The 20,853-nt window shown below is 38.3% G+C and overlaps 1 protein-coding gene and 1 long non-coding RNA gene across 5 annotated transcripts in view; one reads left to right on the forward strand and one right to left on the reverse strand.

The window, feature by feature from the left end:
• Window positions 1-20,853, forward strand: part of Adamtsl1 (ADAMTS like 1) — an 876,927-nt gene that overhangs the window by 507,086 nt on the left and 348,988 nt on the right. Inside the window, exon 1 of one of the 4 annotated variants that reach the window (XM_040285837.2) lies at window positions 12,942-13,234. The exons of the other annotated variants lie outside the window; for them this stretch is intronic. Coding sequence (XP_040141771.2) covers window positions 13,172-13,234 — 63 coding nt within the window. The 5' untranslated portion in view covers window positions 12,942-13,171. Of the gene's footprint in view, window positions 1-12,941; window positions 13,235-20,853 lie in introns of those variants that run through there. 4 annotated transcript variants of the gene reach the window in all.
• LOC144377291 (uncharacterized) lies at window positions 200-13,041 on the reverse strand. Its single transcript, XR_013438141.1, has 2 exons — window positions 12,775-13,041; window positions 200-397 (listed from the first exon to the last, which is right to left on the reverse strand). It is a non-coding gene; the product is annotated as an uncharacterized LOC144377291 (long non-coding RNA).

Below are 20,853 nucleotides of genomic sequence, written 5' to 3' on the forward strand. Positions count from 1 at the left end.
TTTCAACTTCTGCAACCCTAACCAAGAGGGACTGTCTTCTTTAGTGGTAAAAGTAGATCCAGGTTTTATGGCTGGAGAGAGTCCAGGGCACTCAAAAGTGAAACAGACGGTTGTGAAGAATTATTTATGGCAGATTGTGTGATGCCTGTGTTGTACTCTGATTTAATGGGGGAGAAAATGAAATCTGAAGCAGAGTGAATCCAATTTCCAGATTTTACTAGGTGTACACGTAGGTTTTACACCGGGGTACCGTGGTGACCCCCAGCTTCTTTACATGGCTCTCATACTTTGCAAAAGTTAAGCTCTTTCTTAAACAGACCCATGAAAATCCTTCACTGGGTTTTCCACAAGAAGTCTCCAAGACAACACTTTTGACATTCTCAGATGGGTCTTTCTCCTGTAAGCAAAATAAAACTTATTTCTTACTAAGAAATGTAACACATAAATACATACATTTTGTTAAATATCAGTATCAAATTTTATTATACACCCTATTTTAATGTATTTTGGTAATCAAGATATGTAGCTGTTCATAAGATTATTTCATATGCAGCCTATTTTTCTCTTTAGTTAGTGAGAAAATTTAGTCTTTATATTTTTATACTTTTGTTTTCTGAATTTTTATTTATTATTTGTAAACATTTATTTTAAATATCAAAAATTATACATATATATATGTATATTGTACCATGTTTTCTTTTTTTCTGAATAGCCTCACATTTATTAAAGAAATCACCTTATGAAACCATTATGATTCTGACATGAAAAATAGTGCCACATGAAAAAGAAACAGACTAGAACTCCTCATGCAGATACAAAAATCTCCTAACAAAATATTAGCAAATGAGGGCTGGGGTTGTAACTCATTGGCAGAGCTCTTTGTCTAGCATGTGTGAAGCACTGAGTTTGATCCTTAGCACCACATAAAAGTAAACAAATAAAATAAAGGCATTCTGTCCATCTACAACTACAAAAAAAGTTAAATATTAGCAAATGAAATCTAGCAATATCTGAATATATAATACACCATAAGATAGGTTAATCCTAGGAATGCAAGATTGTTTTAACATTAGAAATCAATTCACAAAAAAATCAATTTAAAAAATTTAGTATATTTTTAAAATATAGTGGACTAATCACGAGATCTTCAATAAGTGAAAACAAAGCATTTGGCAAAACCCGTTTGTAACTAGAGAAAGAGTGAAACTTAACCAAAGTTGGGTTAACAAAGACTTTATTCCGATTAAATATGCATGTATTGTGAATTGCTAAATCAAGTTAATTAGTATACATATGCCTACCTCACATATATCACTGTGGCCCTTATGTCATTACAAATACATATATTTAAAATATCACTTTTGCTGGGTGTGGTGCACATCTGTAATCCAGCGGTTTGGGAGGCTGAGACAGGAGGATCTGTGAGTTCAAAGCCAGCCTCAGCAGAGGTGAAGTGCTAAGCAACTCAATGAGAACCTGTCTCTAAATAAAATACAAAATAGAGCTGGAGATGTGGCTCAGTGGTCAAGTGTCCCTGAGTTCAATCCCCAGTACCCTAATATTAATAATAATAAAGTATCACTTTTATTTATATGTAAGATAGATGTAGATGATCTTTGAATACTGCTTTGTAAAAATGTATTTATACCTTCAACAAATACTTACTCATTCAACAAATATTTACTGAGCTCTTTCCATATGCTAAGCCCTATGCTAGAGACTAGGATAGAGTAATTAACAAAACTGAAATGGATCCGTCCCTCGTGGAGCTTACAATCTAATGAGGGAGAGAGACATTGAATATTTTATCACACAAATATAAATACAAATGGAAATACATATATAACAATAAGCTATGGTTAGTCCTGTGCAAGAAAGCATTGAAATTGTAAATGTTGGGAAGGACAATTTAGAAGGTCAGATCCAGAAAGGCCTTTCTGAGAGCAAACATAAGTACAAAGTCACTCTGGAGCACAACCTCAGACATATTTACATTTAGAGTACCAAATCCAATCTACGTGCATAAAAACTTAATCCAAAGAAATACTTGCCTAATTCCTACTTTTCCTTTGACTGTGGGTAACACTGCTGACATAGCATTGGTAGAACTTGTTGCTTATTTTTCTTAACTATAAGAAATTTAATAATTGGACCTGTTTATTTGGCCCGAGATTTAGGAGTTTATATCAGGAGATTTAATTAGGATACTAGGATTGCTTTTGCAAAGGTTAAACCTTTTATTCTTCTTTTATATTCATTTTCTTCTTCTTCAAAAAACAGTTGTATTATAGTACATGTGTACAACATAAAATTTACCATTTTAACTATCACTACCATTTGTCTTCAGAATTTTCTCATCTTCCCCAGCTGAATCTCTTACCCCTTAGTTTCTCATTCCTCCTCCCCTCATTCCCTAGCAAACACAATTCTATTTTCTGTCTCTATGAATTTGACTATTTCTGGGTAACTTAAATAAGCAGAATCATACCTGCCTTCAGAGTTCATCAATTCTAAAATTCCAAATAAAAACTCTGGGTCTTTTTGAAGAAAAGACAAAGGATTTATTCTGGCCAGGGCTAAGGGAGCAGAAAGCAGAGGGTTTTGCAGCCCATGACAATGAATGCAGGTGGAGAGGCCATTTAAACAGAAAAACCACAAAGGAGGAGGGTGGGAGAGGCAAGTAGAGTCATAAACACGTTCTCAGAATTGGTCACTTTTTTGGGGAACCAATAAGGAAGTAATCTAACGTCTGCCCCATAGTTTAAAGAGATGTGGTCAGGGTGTGCAAGTGGGTGAGGGTGGAGATGTCAGCTTCTATGCAAGTGGGCTTATTGGGAAAGTCAGGGGGCAACTTCCCGCACAGGGTGAGATGTCTGGGCAGAATGGAGTCAGCCTGACTTAACTTTCCCATCATCCCATAACACATCCATGTGGTAGCACAGGTCAGATTTCGCTTTTTTCTTCAGACTAAGTAATATTCCATTGTATGTAAATGCAAACTCTCCCTATCAACCCATTTATCAATGAACATTTGGGTTGCTTCCATCTTGGGCTAGTGTGACTCATGCTGCTGTGAAACATGTATGTGCAAATATATGTTTGCATCTGTTTTCATTTCTTTGGGGTTTATTCTCAGAAATAGAATTGCCGGATCATATGGTGATTCTATGTTTAATTTTGAGGAATTGACCTTATGCTTTGTAAATTCATGTATTCATTAAATGTTTATTAGATCCTTACTTCATGAATGGATATCTGTGCCAAAAGTTGGAAATGAACAAACAAGTCTGACTACCTTTGAGGCCAAATGTTTAAGTAGCTTACTGTTGTTTTTTTGTTTTGATGGTGATAATGATTTGCAGTTCAGTTCTAATTCCCTTTCCCAAGATCCTTGGGACTAAATATAATAGTATATTTGCATATAAGTAATAAAGTAACATATTAATGTTTATATCAGTGTATGGTAAGAATGCCATCATAAATCATGCTGGGTAAAATATTTTAGTTACCATGAGTATGAAGAAAAAACAACTAGTTTAGTCATGATGAGTATAAAGAAAATGTTTTCATCACCATGAAATTACTCTATAATTCCACCATTTCCTTAAGGGGTCATCATGGTCAGCTTCCTTTTCATAATTACACTGTTTTATTTTGTATGTTTATATTTCACCATCTTCCAAAGAAACTGTAAGATTGTTTGGAGTAAAACTGCAATGCAAAAAAGATTGAACTATTTATATGGGAAAACAGACTATAAAACTCAAGATAGAAATGGTGAGGGGATTTTAAAACTATAGACTAAAGAAATATTTGTCTATTGAATACAAATTTTGTTCTGAGCTGCCTAGTAGCCAAAAGAAAGATGGGAACTCAGATAATTGCATTGCTCTTATGATTTAAGAAATAAAAGATACCAGCCAGTCAGTCATACTTTTTATATTTGACCATTGTGTTTGGGGAATTTGGCGTTGAGGTTTTTATATTACTGAGCTATATAATTTTGTAAAGTCTCAAGCATATTCCATATATACATATCTCCAAACTGGCCAAGATGGCTTCTCCAGCCTTCACATCATTATTCCAGTTACAAAGAGGAGGAAAGAGTGAAGCAGGGTATGCCCCTTTCTTGATGGACATTACTGGAATTTCATCCACTTCTTCCACTTATATCTCATGGTCACACACAGCTTCCAAGAAGAAATGTTTCCCGGGTGGGTAGCCATGTATGTTTGTTAACAAAGCCAAAAAAAAAAAAAAAAAGAACAGATATTGGGAGACCATTAATATTTCTGCCACAGATATTTTATTTGAAAGAATATTTTTCCCTAAAATGCAGACTGGAGTTTAAAATCCAAGCTTTTGAGAGCAAAAGTAAATGCAAATGATCACAGTAAACATTCTTACAAGGCCATTCCATGTCAGACAAGAGCATTTCCATCTTAATCCAAGTGATAGAAAAGTTGGAACAAAGGAAGAGGTGAGGTGGGAGGGACAAAGGAAAGACAATGTAACCAAAACCAAAAGCTAGGCCTCTAGGACCCTTTGCACAAGGATGCACTTCCTTCTTTAAAAGAGACTGTGGAAAATCATCACACTCGTGGTTGTGCTTAAGAACTTGCTGCCACTTTAATTTGCACACCCGAACATACTTCCAGTGGTGGGCCTCTTAGGAATGCTCAAGAGGTGAGCAGGTAGGCATGAAGTACGTGGCCCTCCTTTGCCTGCCTGCCTGCCTTCCTCAAGTGCAAGAAACCTCCAGTCTGGGACCTGCATCCTGTCAAGCAGCTTCCTACTGGCTCCTGGGATGGGTTAACATCCTGCACTCATATCCTGGGATCAGGGTTTCTCCACTTTGTCCTTGGAACTCTATTCTTTCCATAGTTGCTAATTTCTGTGCTGGGAAACAAGTTTTGGATTTTAACTTCCAGGAAATGCACATGTAAGAGATAAATCTCTAGATTCTTTTACCTAAGTTTCTTCCAGCTGCACCCCGTATCTGTCCCTCAGGACACCTACATAGCTGGTAAATGTCTTGCTGTTGGCTTGTATTCAGTTCTCTATATTGTTACCTTATTTCCCCACCCCTTTTTTGCCATACTTACCAAGTTTCACATTCCTTCATGAAAGTTTTTTCAAAAGAAAGGCCCACCACAGTTTCTAATAGGAACCATGCAATATCCAGTTTTCCCTACAAACTCCATGTCCTTTCTGGAAATTTAAGAAATAAACTCTCTACAAAACAGTCACAAGTATGTAAGGTAATGAATATGTTAACTAGCTTGATTTAGCCATTTCACAATGTATGTATATACATACATGCATGTGTGTAAATATATATATGTTTGTATATAAATATTTATATATACACATAAATGTATGTTTCAAATCATGTTGTATATCATAAATAAATGTAATTTTTGTCAACTTAAAAATGTAAATAACTTCAAAGGTAAACTACACTGCAAATTAATCTTGCAAGCTTTTTTCCATTATTCGATTACTTGATAGTTTCTGCTACTCCTATGTGACAGTATTTACAATAGTGATATCACATAATCTTTTTACACATAAAATCATTATTCTAGTTAGTGTTAGCAAATATGACAAACATGTAACTGGAATTAAATTGAAGATCACACGATGATCTATGTTATTTCAGAGGAAGAGTTTTCTGCTTTTCCATGGTTTAATTGCTTTCCTGAAATTCAAGTTATATTTCAATCTTAATCTACATTTTTCTTGGTTTTCAGACATCATCTTTGCTTTTGTAATTCTTTGTTTGCTTTTTACCCCCTTGCTTTTCTTTTCTTTGTGGATGTATCATATGTTAATTAATTCACACATCAACAATTTATCTCATGCCAATTTTTTGTGTGAGATGTTGTGCTCTATTCTGTGTGTGGGCACAAGATTTCATAATCTGTTTTTAAAGATTTTTTTAGTTATAAATGGACACAGTACCTTTATTTTATTTTGTTTTTATTTTTATGTGGCACCAGGGATGGAACTGAGCCTCACGCATTTTAGGCAAGTGTTCTACCAACTGAGCTACAATCCTAGCCCAAGATTTCATAATCTTAATAGTTATCCTCACAGAATTTATAATCTTGTTGAAGGAGAGAGAGAGAGAGAGAGCGAGAGAGAGAGAGAGAGCAAGAACGAGAGAGAGAGAGAAAGAGAGGGAGAGATTGAGATTCTGCTCACAAATGGTGGTATGTGAAAAGTACCTACACATGTGTGGAAGCAAATCTGTCTGGGGAGGTGCAAAACAGAAGCAATTACTACTTGCTATTTAGGCAAGTAAATATTAAAATTCCAAACTAGAAAATAGAAAAAAAATGTTTACCACCAGTGGAGGTGGGGCGGCAAGAAGGGGAACATTTAGAGACCAAAGCAGTAAAAGAAATCAGAAAAATGATCAATAACTTGCAGACAAATTTAAAACGTCTACCCAATAAAAACATCTAAGAATAATATTAATAAAACAACAAAGAAGACTTTTTTTCTGTTAAAAGACTGGCTCATATCTGGGATAGCTAAAGAATGTATCCAAATATATAAAAAGATTCCAGCAACAAAATGACTAAAAGCTTAAAAAAAAAAAAAAGCAGAGGAAGGCTCTGTGGAGTTACTGACATTTTAATTGCATCTTAAAAGGTAGAAAAGCCATTAGTAGGCCATGATAGGAAGAAGGACCATCCAGGCAGAAGAGATATCCAGGACGAACAAACACACAGGAGTCCAAGTACCTGGAGTATTCGGGTGAGATCAGGTATTTCAGTTGGGCTGGTGCATGGCTTTCTATTATCCTGGGATTGGAATCAGATCAGGGAGGTCCTTGAATGCCAAGCTGAAGAATTTGGCTTTTGCATTTCAATCCCACTCTCTCTATATTGTCTATAAATCTGTTAACAGCCCTTCACCTTATTGTCTGGCTCTGGTATAATTATTTTATCTGTGGAGGATGATGTCATGGAAATAGCACAGAACTAGGAATCAAGGGCCTTGGATTTATATATTACACTTGGGTTTAGTATATGAATATTACAACCATAATTCAAGCCTCAGCAATTACATTGATAAGTCTCTTTATGTCAAAAAAAGGCTACGAAAGAGTTTCTTTGTTGTCAAAATTCTCTATAGTGATCTGTCCTGAACACACAGTAGGTACTTAGTGTTTGTTGAATTTAATTCAATAACAACCCTCTGACATCCATAACATAACCCCAGCTATGTCGACAAAGGAAGAACGAAGGCTCCAGGTTTCAGGGTGGTGAACAATTCTATTCTCCCAATTCAGTTTGGGGCTCTGCTATGAGTTTTATTTTGTTTCTTGGGAGGGGGCTTTAGGATCAGAATCTAAATCATGGTAGTAATTTTCCCCAGAATTTATTAGGATTTTTAAGAACACAGAGAAGTTGAGACACAAGTACCACGAGCATTCGTGTACCAACCACTTAGGGAGTGCTATATTGGTCTCTTTGTATCAGGCTCTGAGCTAGACACTGTGCAAACTTCTTACTCCACTGCCCAGCAGTGCCGTGGTGTATTACTCCCGTGACTCAAAAACTTTAAACAAACAAACAAACAACCACCACAAAATAATCCTTGGGCTCAGAAAGTTTTAGCCATTTATTTCCTGAAAGCCCTCTTGGTAATAAGTTGTAACTACTAAAATTTGAACTGTCTGGCTGTAAAATCTTGAGTTCTTTCCACTATACCAAAGCAGTCTTCAGAATTCTTTTCTGCTGTGGCCTGGAGTCACAGACTTTAGCCAAGTACCTACAGGATGAGGAGCATGGAAAATAGCATTTGAGGCCATAGGAAGAAATGTAAATTGAAGACCCAGGTGCTTCAGGCAGTGACAGATGAATCAGATCAAATTGTAAAAGCTGATGAGTTCCTGCCATAAGTGATATCAGTTGCTGGACACTGTAAGGAAAGAGGGTGACAGTGGGGCAAACAACTTAAAATCATGCTCTTTGGCCCTCAAGTGACCTACAGCAGTAAGTGAGGCAGGGTGAGCACCGGCAGTAGCCCCATGCTAGGCCTTCCCTCTGCTTCCGCTATTCTCCACACTTGCTAAACCTTTCCTAGGTTTCTTTTCACTTCTAGAAGCCTCTGTACATCTCAGGTATTTTTCAGTTTCTACTTCTTCCATCTGGGTCTCCTCTCTGAGTTCTCCAACCATCAGTGACCTTTCCCTACTCTGAACTCATGTGGCTCTTTGCTCCACAGACCCAGGGTCGCTTAATGGTTTGGGCACAGATTGCTTGGGCTCATATTTAGATATTTCTCCTCTCTGTGTATGTGATCTTGGACAGATTGTCTAATTTTTTTTAATGCCTCAGTGTTTCCCTCTCTTAAAGGGGATGTATCCATAAGAATTCTGTTGCAGAGAACAGAATCTACTCTTGCGAATATAAACAGAAAGCCATAAATTACAGGGTATTAAAAAACACAGAGAATATTTGAATTGCCACAGGAAAAAACTCGTAAAGTGAGCTTTCTGAAGAGTCCCATGGTGCTTGGCAGAGATAGACCACCATGGGGACTCCTGCCTCTTCTCCACTCAGAAAGTTACCTGCTGATTGCCAGGGTCAAAAAGAAGTTCAAGGGCTGCAACAGCCATACCCATCTTCTCCAATCTAAGTAATAAAATGCACATCTCATTCTGGTTTCTTGATACCCACAAAGTGTGGATATAGACAAACCACATTGCTCTACAGATTTTCACATGCAGAGAGCAAAGTGTGGACTCTGCATCGCTTCCTCTTTCCAAACAGTGCTTCAGAGGAGCCAAATCTAAATCCCATCCAGTACCTTAGCTGCAAGGGAGTCTGAAAATGTAGTATTGGGGTTTCTGGCCTCTGCATGTCAGGGAGGCCCTGGTTGAGATGAATGTCGACTGCTAATCCACCATAAATAACACCTACATACAGATAATAGGTTTACCTACTCTATAGAATTGATGAAGGTTTACATGAAGTGATAAATATAAAGTACTTACAACAGTGCCTGACACATGGAAACTCTCAATAAATAGAGCTATTTTTTTGGCCAGCTCCTAAGATAGTGATCTAGGGAAAGCCAAGCAGCCTTTGATAGATTCCCAAAAATCCCACCTGTTAGTAAGTAACTTTAATGAAACAACTATCTAAGGAACACCTGTTCCCTGGTCAGAAAATTGAGGCAAAGAGTTACTGCACATATCACGTTTAATTGTGTGCAAAAGACAGTTTGAGAATTATAATGAGTGCTCTGGTGGCTTTGCTGTTAAGAGACAAAGGGGAATGAAGGGAAGGAGGGGATGGGAATAGGAAAGGGCAGAATGAGTCAGACATAACTTTCCTATGTTCATATATGAATATACAATCAGTATAATTTCATATCATGTACAACCACAAGAAGTTATCCGCCATGTGTGTATAATATGTCAAAATATACTCTACTGTCACATATATCTAAAAAGAAGAAAAAGAAAAGAAATAAAAAGAGAGGATCCTGGTGAACTGGAATGTTACAGTTGTGTTCAAATTCCAATTCTGCCCCTAAGAACAGCAGTCTTCTTCCTGTGCTTTTTCTCATTCACTCTTCCATCATTTCTCTCCATTTGAATTTCAAAATTAGCCAGAGACAGCACAGAATTTCACCAGGTCCCCATGAAGAAAGCAAGGCTCACCTACTGCCATTGCCACCTCCCTATAGAGGTAGGCCCTCCCCAGCTCTCCAGAGCTCCTGAGCTCTTTCCAGGAGACTCTCTGTCCCCTTTACACCAGTTCCTATAACTGAAGGGCCAAAGAGGCTCAACCTCAAGGAAGAGACAGGTGGCTTTGGAGCAAAACTTGTAAGGCATTCTCCCCAGGGAGAGAAATTCCGAAAGTTGAGCTCACTCTTTCCTGCCATAAAGCACACTGAATGTTAACAGCTTGCTGCTGTCCAAGCTGGTGTTTTTTAAATTAAGTATTGTTAAATCCATACCATTTGGAATGATGCTTCAGACAGCCCTGACACTAGCTCTTGCTGCTGCTTTCATTTCACCTAATATATTGTGCGTGGAGCCGGGAACCAGGATTATGGCTGCAAGCAGCTTCTGCTGCTGCTGCGGCTGCTGCTCCACAGACACTTGCAGACGGCTTTAATTTAGATACCTGAAGAGGAAAAAAGGAACCGGGCCAACGCCCTGCTCACATGCCATAAGGGGCCTTTCCCAGGTGGCTGTTAGTATGGGTCTAGATTACCTAGGGTTTTATGTTATTTTTCCCTTGGCACTGAAAAATGTCTCAGAAATGACAAACTTGGGAGACAGAGACGCTGTAGGCTAAAATAAGCTACTTTCCATCATCAGGTAATATATACTCACTGTAAAGCCTGGTAGGCTGCCTTCTACTCCTCTGCCTATGCTGTTACCAGCCCCTTCCAACACACCTCCCTTTGGCCAGACAGCCAACACCTGAATCTGCATGTATGTACAAATATATAGATGTATATATGTGAATATGAGATCAGAGTGGTTGGAGTCAGAAGACCCTGGTACAAAGTCCAGTTTTAGCCAGTGAGGCCTTAGGTAAGTCTCTTCGCTGAGCCTCAGTTTCACATATATAAAAAGGCACTGGCACATAGCCAACTGCATCAACTAGTCAAAAATGTCAAGCAAGATTGTACATGTAAAAATTATAAACCTTAACAATATCACATATACTTTGGAAAGTATCAAAATGAGCTCATCTTAAAAACATTCCCCATCACCCTTATCCAACTTGATTTGTTTCTCCTTTTTCTAGAGTTTTAAGTAAACTTAGAATTTTCCCGCACTGTGTTAACTCTGGACCTTTGCAATTGCTTTTGCAAGTTCCTCCAGATTCTCCCAACAGAAAAGATGATGTGGTGAGCAGAGAGACCAGAAGCATGTACTGGGGTCGGCCTCCTCTAGCTGTTCAACCAATGATGGAGGCCTTGACTTTAAAATAGTATATTATTTGAGGACCTCATTGAAGGGACCATCTTGCTATAAATTGGCATGCCCAGCAAAACTCAGAAGATGGTATTGATTTCCAAAGCAGAAGAATTTGACATATATGTGACTACCAGTTATTTTCCAAGATGCCAATTTTTTCCCCTCTACAAAAGATGCCTTATCATTAGCATGCTAATGCTACAATTCCTTCTCTTACATCTGACGCAAATGAGCAGATAACATAGTCTCAGACTAAAAGTTCATTTCGGGTCAAAATTTTTTTTACTATGATGAGGATTTCAGATAGCAATCCAGTATTTTCACATCTACTTGTCGATACCCTTTAGCTTGTGAGAATTAGCTAGTTTTCGAGAGATTAGTAAAAATAATCTTTCTGAAAGGGAAAAGCCTATTTCAAAAATAGGACCTCTTTGTGTGTGTGTGTGAATCTGTACTATCATTTTCCTAGTTCAATAAATTTGGTAGTGAGGAGAAAGGTGAATCCTTGATTGCCCTTGACTTTTGTGACAGGTTAACAGTGGGAGTTTTAAAGCTTCTCCCTTGTTAATTGATATACCATATGAAGTAAGTAGCTGAAGTTGAACAACCTGCTTTTCTCTACCTTTTCGCAAAGCAACACTGCAGGTATGTGTATTGACAGACCTGCCTGTATTCACATGTCTGTGATGGCTAGATCAGGTTTTCCATATTTGTGTTTCAGACCTCTCATCAGTATTTTTTAATAATGAAAGGAAAGAACATTAACTGCCTTCTACCTCCACCACATGTATTTCTGGTCTATCAGATCTGTAAAGAAAAGCCTCCTGGTAGTACATGATGAAAATGTATGGCTGGGTTTGCTATTTCATTCTCTCAAAACTCAATAATTTCCCTAGCAGATAAGGGGAAGTATGTCCTTATTTGACACTTAACACTTTCCTAAAACTAATAATCTCCTCCAGTAGGGTTGAACCTTGCTTGTTGGTAGATTAAGTGGCCTCTGAAGATTGCTGAGCTTCTCTTTGCTGCCTTGTCTCTTTGACGCACATAAGTACTTCCTCCAGGGCTCGGCTGCACCTCCGAGGTCAACCTGTCCAGCCCTCTGGCCCTCCTGGACTAGTGGTCAACAAAGGTTTCTCCTTTTCTGCACTATAGCAGCTCCGAAAAAAGGATGTGAGTCAGGTGAAGAGAAGACTGTAACTCTTGGTTAAAAGGTTTGGGGATTAATTGAGGATTTAATTCATCTTTTCTTTCCCTGCCCCTGGAAAGCAGATAGTTGAGAGTTGGCAAGGTGTCAAAACCAGGCAGTTTCTCAACCCCAAATTTCAGCCCCACTCAGTCTGGAGTCTTTGTTCAAGGCTTCTTTTAAACCAGGGGTTCTCAATTTCTAATTGTGCCTTTAGAATCAGTAAACCTTGGATGTTTCAAATTGTCACTTTACAAAGAAGCAACTTGTCCCGTCTCCCCACCATCAAGTCCTTAATACACGAAATAACTTATGCCACTGTTAGGGTTAGTGAGGAATTTTCATGAACTTCTACAGTATTCCTTTTTCTAGTCAAAGGGAAAAATAAAGAGGAACCTTACGAAGAAGAAGAAGAAAGCAGTTGTCCAGAATACGTTTAAAGGGCACATTAAGTCAGTTTTTGACTATGGTTCTCTCCCTTTTATGGCATATGTTATATATTGACAGGGATTAAGTTTCTCTCCTGAATGGAACAATACACGGACACAGGGAGCTACTGTACTTTACAAAGCAGCAGACATCAGCACAGGCAAATGGAAAACAGAAACACATCTCACAGAGAACTGACCAGGTTAGGGAAAAGCCCAGTGCTTTGCTTCGTCTTGTGTACTTCTGCACCTCTGGCATTTCTCTTCTTGCTCTGCTGCTCGCTCTCCTTTCTTTTTCGTCCTTTTCCCCCTTTTTTACTCACACTGTTACACTTTCTCTGTCCCCCTGGCTTTGTTATTCAGCATGTCTGATTAGCAGGAGCCTGATTGGCTGGCTGCCTGCTCCGAGAGAGATTCCATTCAGCTTACCCCCCACCCATCCACCCACCCACCCCTCGGTCAGGAAATGTGAGCGGGGCTGATGGAAGCTGATAGGCAGGGCTGGAGTGTTAGCACCAGGACTGGATGTGACAGCAGGCAGAAGAGCACTTAGCAGCTTATTCAGTGTCCGATTCAGATTCCGGCAAGGATCCAAGCATGGAATGCTGCCGTCGGGCAACTCCTGGCATACCGCTCCTCCTTCTGGCTTTCCTGCTCCTGGTAAATGCCTTTTCATTTCAATATGTTGCTATAGCCATTTAGTCTGGGTGCTGTTGGGGTGGTGTGTGTGTGTGTGTGTGTGTGTGTGTGTGTGTGTGTGTGTTCATCTTAAAACTCCAGGTAAAATAATTTACATGATAGAAAAAGTACCCCAACTCCTTCCAAAACTTTAATTCCAACTTCCCAAGCTGAATAAAGTCTACAAAACTCACAGGAATTAGTTACAGGTATATCATAATATTGTTACTGAGACACAAACTTTGGGATATACTGCATAGAATCTGTGAGCTGAGGACTATATAAATGTTTGGAATTTGGATAATAGATGTCCTGAAATCAAACTCACTCACTGTGCTGTTCCTGGAATTTTTTGAAGGATAGGCTGTGAGGGGCTTCCCTCCAGTGCCTTCTACGGATTATTTTTCCTCTGTACACATGTACTAGGGAACCAGGTGAAAGAGGGAATGAGAGCCCTCTGTGCAGCCAACCCAGATTAGAGCTCTTAATTACTGCACATTATTTGTGGATAAAAGTTAGTTCAAGTATCTATGAACTGAGGATTATAGCCTTTGATCTCAGATCTTCTTTTGAAGAAGAAAAAAAACGATGACTTTCTGTACGGTTAATTTCTACAGTCAATAGTGATAAGATGCTCTGTTCTTGAACATCAGCACATACTACATTTTTGACTCAAAGTAAATGTTCCGTTGTGACTCATACTTGGTTTTATGGGCAGAAAATGAACATTTACTGTCCAAAAACAATCTACACTCAAAATATTAATAGCAATGCACATTTTTTTTAAACCAGAGTGTTCTGGGCAGGCAGTTTAGTAAACCTCATCTGAAGGTTGGATTCCAAAATTTGCACACACTGATTCCAAACAAACGTGATTGTAGCTCTCCTTGTCACATTTATGATATGCCAGAACTTCCTCAGATGGTAACAAGGCAAGAAGGGAACAAGGTAAAAATGCAACCAGAATATAGGTTGTATTGCTTCATTGATGGGGAAGGAATATTTTGTTCTGCTTTGAGTCTGACAAATTTGATCTGCACTATAATTTTGAGGAAAGGAAGCAAGCCATTTGGTAAATTGAAAAGGTCTAGGAAGATTCATCAGATAGAATAGACAGACAGTGTTTAAATATTTTATGCATTCCTGTATCTTAATAATTTGCATCATTATAGCTAAAAATTATAATGCTGCCTTGTGAATCGGAATATATTTTCAGTTTTTTGTAGAAACTTAAAGGCAAGTGAAAGTTTAAGCATGAGTAGACTATAAGTTTTAGCAGTACTGAAGAATATAAAGAGCAGAATGTTTAGGTGTGCTTTATGTCTTGTAAAGCAAGCAATTTATAAAAGGTGTCTCATTTTTTCCATATGGGATGTGTTACTTATATACATCATTAGTTTGTCTCGTCTTTCCTTCTTTGTGATTTTTTTAAAGTGTGTGTTATTTCCCCAGTAAATTGCATCATAAAGCAAATTACCAGTACACATTACTTTTTTTTGATATTTTCATATGGAAGTATGATCTCATTATACTTGAGTAATACTAGCCTACACAGGAATAGATTGTTTTTCTACCCATTTGGTAAATGCATTATATTCCTCTTTGATATCTTAAATTCATATATGTATTTGAGCATATAATTAGACTTACTTGGAAAAAAGGAGTGTTTGCTTATTTCAGAAGGACTTAACACATGTTTGGATTACAATAATTACATTATGAAGTTGAAATGAAATCAAACCCAGGTTTGTTTTAGGCCTGTGTTTAAATGAATTGAGAATCTAAAAGTTATGCCAGGAAAAAAAAAAAAAACAAGAAGTAGTTGTTGAGTGCCTAGATACATCCTATGCAGAGCAAGAACAGCATTAATAAGAGCTGTCATGTGTTGTGTCTAAAGGTGGCAAACACTAGACTTGTTGTTTGAAAAACATTTCAGTGAACCCTCACAATAATCATGTAAAGAGAGTACTTTCAAACCCATCCTACAGATAAGGCAACCAGCTTATATTTGAACCCAAAGGTCAAAGAATGGGGAGAACATAAATTGTTTGCTTTGCACTATGGTCGTAAAAATGTCTGGCAATGATGGAAGCAATGATGAGGCTTGGTCTGCACTCTTTGTTGGAGACAGGCAGTCTTTTTGCATCATCTTGGCTGTTAAAGAGATGTACAGTGTGGTGGATACTTGTTATACTTGCTCATTAACTGCCTCTGTTAGGTTTACAGCCAAAATTAATTATTGGCTTAAGAGAAAGTGAACTTTAGCCTGACCTGTAGTTGACTTAGAACTAGAAGTGTGACTTTGTCAGCTCAACCTTCGGACTTGATAAAGATACTGAATCGGAGGACCTGTTTTTCCTATGATTCTTTTACATAACAGAAGAGTCTGTCTACTCTTAAATTAATTTAAGCAATTTCTAAATGTCTTTTTAACTTAATTGGAAAACATCTCTCTGTATAATGGCAGGTCCAATTGTTACCACATCAAAATAGCCTTCATTTCATTGACAGTTAAATCATATGTCTCATGACTCAGTTCCTCAGCGTGTACACATTAATAGTATTGAGCCTCGGTTTTGACAAAATCCTTTCCTCCCAGCACACTATTCCCTAGAGAATTAGGTCCCAATGCCTTTCGTGTCTATTTTAGATCACCATCGTACTTTCATGCGCAGTGTGCCGGCTGGAGACTTCTTTTTAACTCTGGACACAGTTGGACACTAGTATCAAACAAGAGATTTTATTTTGATATTCAGGTCAAATTAAGCCACATAATATGACTTTCCCAATCTTCTCCACCCTGTTCCCCCTTTTCATTCTCTCTCCTTTGTCTCAATTGTTTAGCTCAAAAGAAATGTGGCAAAAACCATGACCGGCCATTGACATATGTGTCCATCTACACTTGAAGTCAAATCACTTCTTGTCAGAAAGGCATTTAATCAAATTTGCATTTGCTTTTTGTTTCTTTTCAGTGGTTTTTTAAGCTCTTTTGCCTGCTATTGTGAGAGTTGCAAGAGTAACACTAGGAATTATAATAAAGTACATGTGTTTTGCTGTTGAATTTCTTTTTCTTCTCTGTACTAATTTATACATGGAAACTAGTCAAACACAATAGCCCGTTCCCTTCAATTCCTCTGGCACTGTCTTCCACTATTATCTAAGTGAATCTATCTTGGATGGCGAGAAGCTCCATTAGCTTGTGGAATGAATGTTAAATCCCTTATTTACAGCAGATTGTGGCCTGTTCCAACAATGAGAGAGTGTGTGTGTGCGCACGCCTGTGTGCACTAGCACCTCTCTATAACTGTTCATTTCTTATTCTCCACCTATGCTGTCTTTAAATCAAACTTAAAGAATTTCTTGTCCATCTGTGGAGCACAGCAGCATTTATTTAAGAGTGATTTTCTTGATGTTTTCGTGAAGTTTCTTGTCATTTATCGTCATGGTTATTTTCTTGGGCTACTGTTTTTAGTTTCAGTCTGCTCAGGACCACTTCCTGGCTCCCTTACTATTTTCATGTGAACCAGTTCTGTCCCTTCATATAAGATGAGGGAAGAATGTCCAATAGTGGTCACTAGTGAACCACAGAAGAGGCCTGTTACACTGGGGAAGTTTTCCTTGTATGATTCTATGGACAGTGAAGACTTTTAAGAGAGAGAATGAATAAAGGAATGCATATGTTTGTGCTTTTATAAGATTCTTAGTCCATGTTCATGCCCCAAGTGGAATTAGGGAAGAAGGAAGGGATGCCCTTACACACCCTGGGGTAGGCTCTTGCTCTAATTAGGAGTGACACAAAGTTCATTCTTACAGCTTAATATCAAAATTAAAGTCAGAGTTTGTGGAATTTTTTTTTTTTATCAGTGAAGTGTACAAGCTACTCCTTTGTAAAACTCCGTTTATTTTAGCAAGTTTTTGCAGAAGAATTATATCAGATGCGACCTGGCCGGGTATTTGGGTCTTCTTCTTTTTGTGACTTTATCAAAATATAATTTCAAACTCTGACAGGAAAATATAGTGTCTTGTGAATTTCTGCATTTCCTGTGGCACCTAGTAGAATGCCTTTATATTCAGGCAGCAGAAACACTTGTGAACATTTTGAAGAAAGGAAAGGTCTTATAGGGAGAGCACATGGTGCCCTCACTCTTCACATTTTTCCATGTTTTCAGACTTCATTTGTTTAGACCACTTTCCTCAGTCAAATGACAGTTCTGCTTTTAATTTGTGTGTCTTTCAAGTTCCAGGAACATCACTTTCTCGGGTTCAATTATCTAAGTTTCATCCTTCCCTTCCTCTACTGTTTCTGTGGTCTCATGAGTAGGGTGACCTAGGAGTGACCTCTTCTAGTGTGGGGACTCAAGTCTTTTCTGGAGTGAGAGCATTACTTGAATTCTCATGAATAACCTACTGGTTCACTGTGCTGAGATAATCACAGGAAAATGTTTCTAAATCGAGTTTTACAGTCTTGCCCTTGTTACTAATTTTCTTCTTCTAGAGGGCTGGCTTCAAACCGTGTTTTCACCAGAATGAGACAAATTCATGTCATTTTCTGTCTACATCATAAAAATCATACCATGTGGTTGAATTTTGGCTTGATTGGCAGTACTGGCTCATGAGCGGCTTAGGACTGGCATACCAAAGGTGATGTAAGTCCTAAAGGATCCTAATTGAATAGGCCAGCACAGCTGTGCGGGGAGCCTGCCTGCTAACTGGGGTGAGCTGTTGCTATCAACCCCTTCTTTCCATGAGCTCAAATATAAATGACTAAATCTCCCCCAATTCCCGAACTTCAAGATTAAAACTTACAAAGAATAAAGCCTAACTGTTCTGCTTTGCTGGGGCACCCAGCGTGGAAGGCAGTTAGTAAAAAGTTTTCTGACCATGAAGAAGATAACCCTGATAGATATACTCTTAGCCTGTAGCCAACAGTGGCCTCTGGCTTTTCACGTGTTTGACTTCCAAGAAGCTCAGAATTTATAAATCAACTCTTTTCCTCTATTCATTGATTTTCTCTAATTTGGTCACAGAAATATATCTCTTCTCAATAACTAATTGTAACATTTCTTAGAAGAAATACCCTAATTTCTGGGTTTGAATAGTCTCATACAAAATTCCAGCAAGGTATAGTTACATGGATAATCAGCCCTTAGTAATCATGTGACAGAAGGTATCAATAACTAATTGTAATGACGACAATAGTTTAAGTGGTGTTTTAAGTAGTTTTTGTGCTACCTTGCGTTTTTCTCTTGTCATTTTATTTCTCTTCCTTCACTTACATTTCTAGCCTCACTATAAAGCTGTGGACAACAGCAGAAAGAATAACATGTTTCTCCTGTTTCTATAAGAATGTCTGACCATTAGATCTCAATAAATGTTGTTGAATGAATGAATAAATGGATAACTAAGAATGACTCAGCAAGAAAGCACAAGAAAAGGATAAAACACAAGTAGGAAGGGAATGAAGACATTCATTTCCAATGTGAAGCTTTTCACTATTTCTAGTTTTGATAAGACCAAGTCAAAAGCACCAATAAATTCAAAAGAGCAGACATATCTTGTGTTTCTCTTTCTCTCTCTTAAACATATATAGCCACATAGTGAACGGAGCCTTTTACTGTTGTCAATTAGAAGGAGTCAATATACATGTTTCGTATATTTTTTATCCATTAGGTTCTCAAGTGTTTTTCCTTTCACAAAACTTGTCCTCAAGAAGAACATGATATTTACATTACCTACAGTTTTATAAAACTTGAAAGTATTTATAAACTCTCATTTTAGCAGAGACAGTGTTATGGACTCATCAAAACTCTTTTCTTTTTATTACTGGGCATGAAGATAAATTATATTTCTTAACCTTTGCTGTGACTGGATGGTGTTATGTGAGCCCAGTTCTGGCCAATGGAATATAGTTAGGCATGACATATGCATAGAACTCTTCTGCCTGACCTCTCCTCATGATCCTCCAAGCATCAAGTACTCTCTTTTTACCTGCCTGCCAGATGCAGAGATTCCAGAATAGACTTTCAAAACCAAGGAATGGCAGAGACACCAAGGGCAAGGCCCAGGGCCCTGAATGGCTACATGGAGCTCAGCCCCTCACCATTGCTTCTCACAGACTTCACTATGAATGTTAACCATAAGTGGAAAATAAACCTTTGCTGTATGAAAACACTGAAATCTGTGAAAATGTGTTATACTCAAAACTTAAACATGGGCTTCTAATTTACATGCTATGAATGCTAGTACTTAAAAGAACTAATACCGCTTTCCGTTCATTATATGGAAACAGAGAAATAGGAAGATGCCACATCATCCTAATGGTAGCCAGATATTTGCACTTTGCAATTTACTGTGCACTCGGTGTGTGCAAAGTATTTGAATGTCTATTGGCACTGCAGGAAAAGTGGGAAAATGGGTCAGTTTTTCTAACAGAATCCCCAGGTGAGTAGAGAAGTAATGAGGAAAAGCAAAACAAAAAAGAAGCAGGGCTATAGTAAACCAGTTGGAATCTCCTGGAACAGAGCAGAACCAAATAACCAGACCAAGGACCCAGAACCACACAGATACAAGGAGAAGACAAAGGCAGGAGAAAAAGACACCGAAAAGCAGAAACTAAGGTGTTCTACTATCGCTACTCCAAAGACAGAACATCAGAACAAAACAAAGAATGAATAAGTGACAGAGAGAAAATCAGACAGGCAAAGAAATGGTTTCCACAGCAGCAGAGAAAGTAAAACACGTTTTTTCAATATAACCGGTCTCAGACTATCTTTGACATATTTTTCTTGGCGGTGTCTCTATTTATCAGCTCTTCGTCACGATAATAGAATACCTGAAGCAGCTAACTTAATAAGAGGTTTATTTAGCTCACAGTTTTGGAGGCTGGACGTCCAAATGGCATAGCCCAGGCTTTGTGGTGAGGGCCACTCCTTGGGTGCATTACCTCAGTGTATGGAGAGTAATAGTGAGAGGGTGCAGGAAGCAAGAAAAACTGTATCTTGAACTAGGAGTAATCTGGCATCCCACAACCCTTCTGAGGGCACACCCCCAGTGGCCTAAGCCCCTCCTACTAGGCCCCATCTTTTAAAGACCCACCTTGGGTCCAGGCCTCCAATCACAATGCACCCTTAGGGGACATTCAAATCACACCTAGACCATAGCAGTGTCCAAGTGTCATGAAAAAGCTCTGGTTTTAGAATGTAACCATCTGGGGGCTGGGGCTATAGCTCAGTGGCAGAGCGCTTGCTTAGCCTGAGTGAGGCACTGGGTTCGATCCTCAGCACCACATAAAAATAAGTAAATAAAATCAAGGCATGCTGTCCAACTACAACTACAAAAAGAAAGAAAGAAAGAAAAAAAGAATGTAAATGTAATCATGTGGGCTGTAGCACCGATCCCAGCTCCATGCTCTTGGCCCATGACACAACTCCCTACTGCTTCTGTCTGTGCATTCATATAGGATTTCCATTCCATCCAATTCCCACCGGGATGGGACAAGTAAAGGCACCATTAAATGTGCAAGTATTTTGTAAAATCAAAAGTACAATAACATTTCAAGTGATTTGTTTTTTGTTTTGTTTTTTGTTTGCGGTGCTAGGGAT

This window comes from Ictidomys tridecemlineatus, chromosome 4 (genome assembly GCF_052094955.1).
Source record: "Ictidomys tridecemlineatus isolate mIctTri1 chromosome 4, mIctTri1.hap1, whole genome shotgun sequence".
Classification (NCBI taxonomy): Eukaryota; Metazoa; Chordata; class Mammalia; order Rodentia; family Sciuridae; genus Ictidomys; species Ictidomys tridecemlineatus.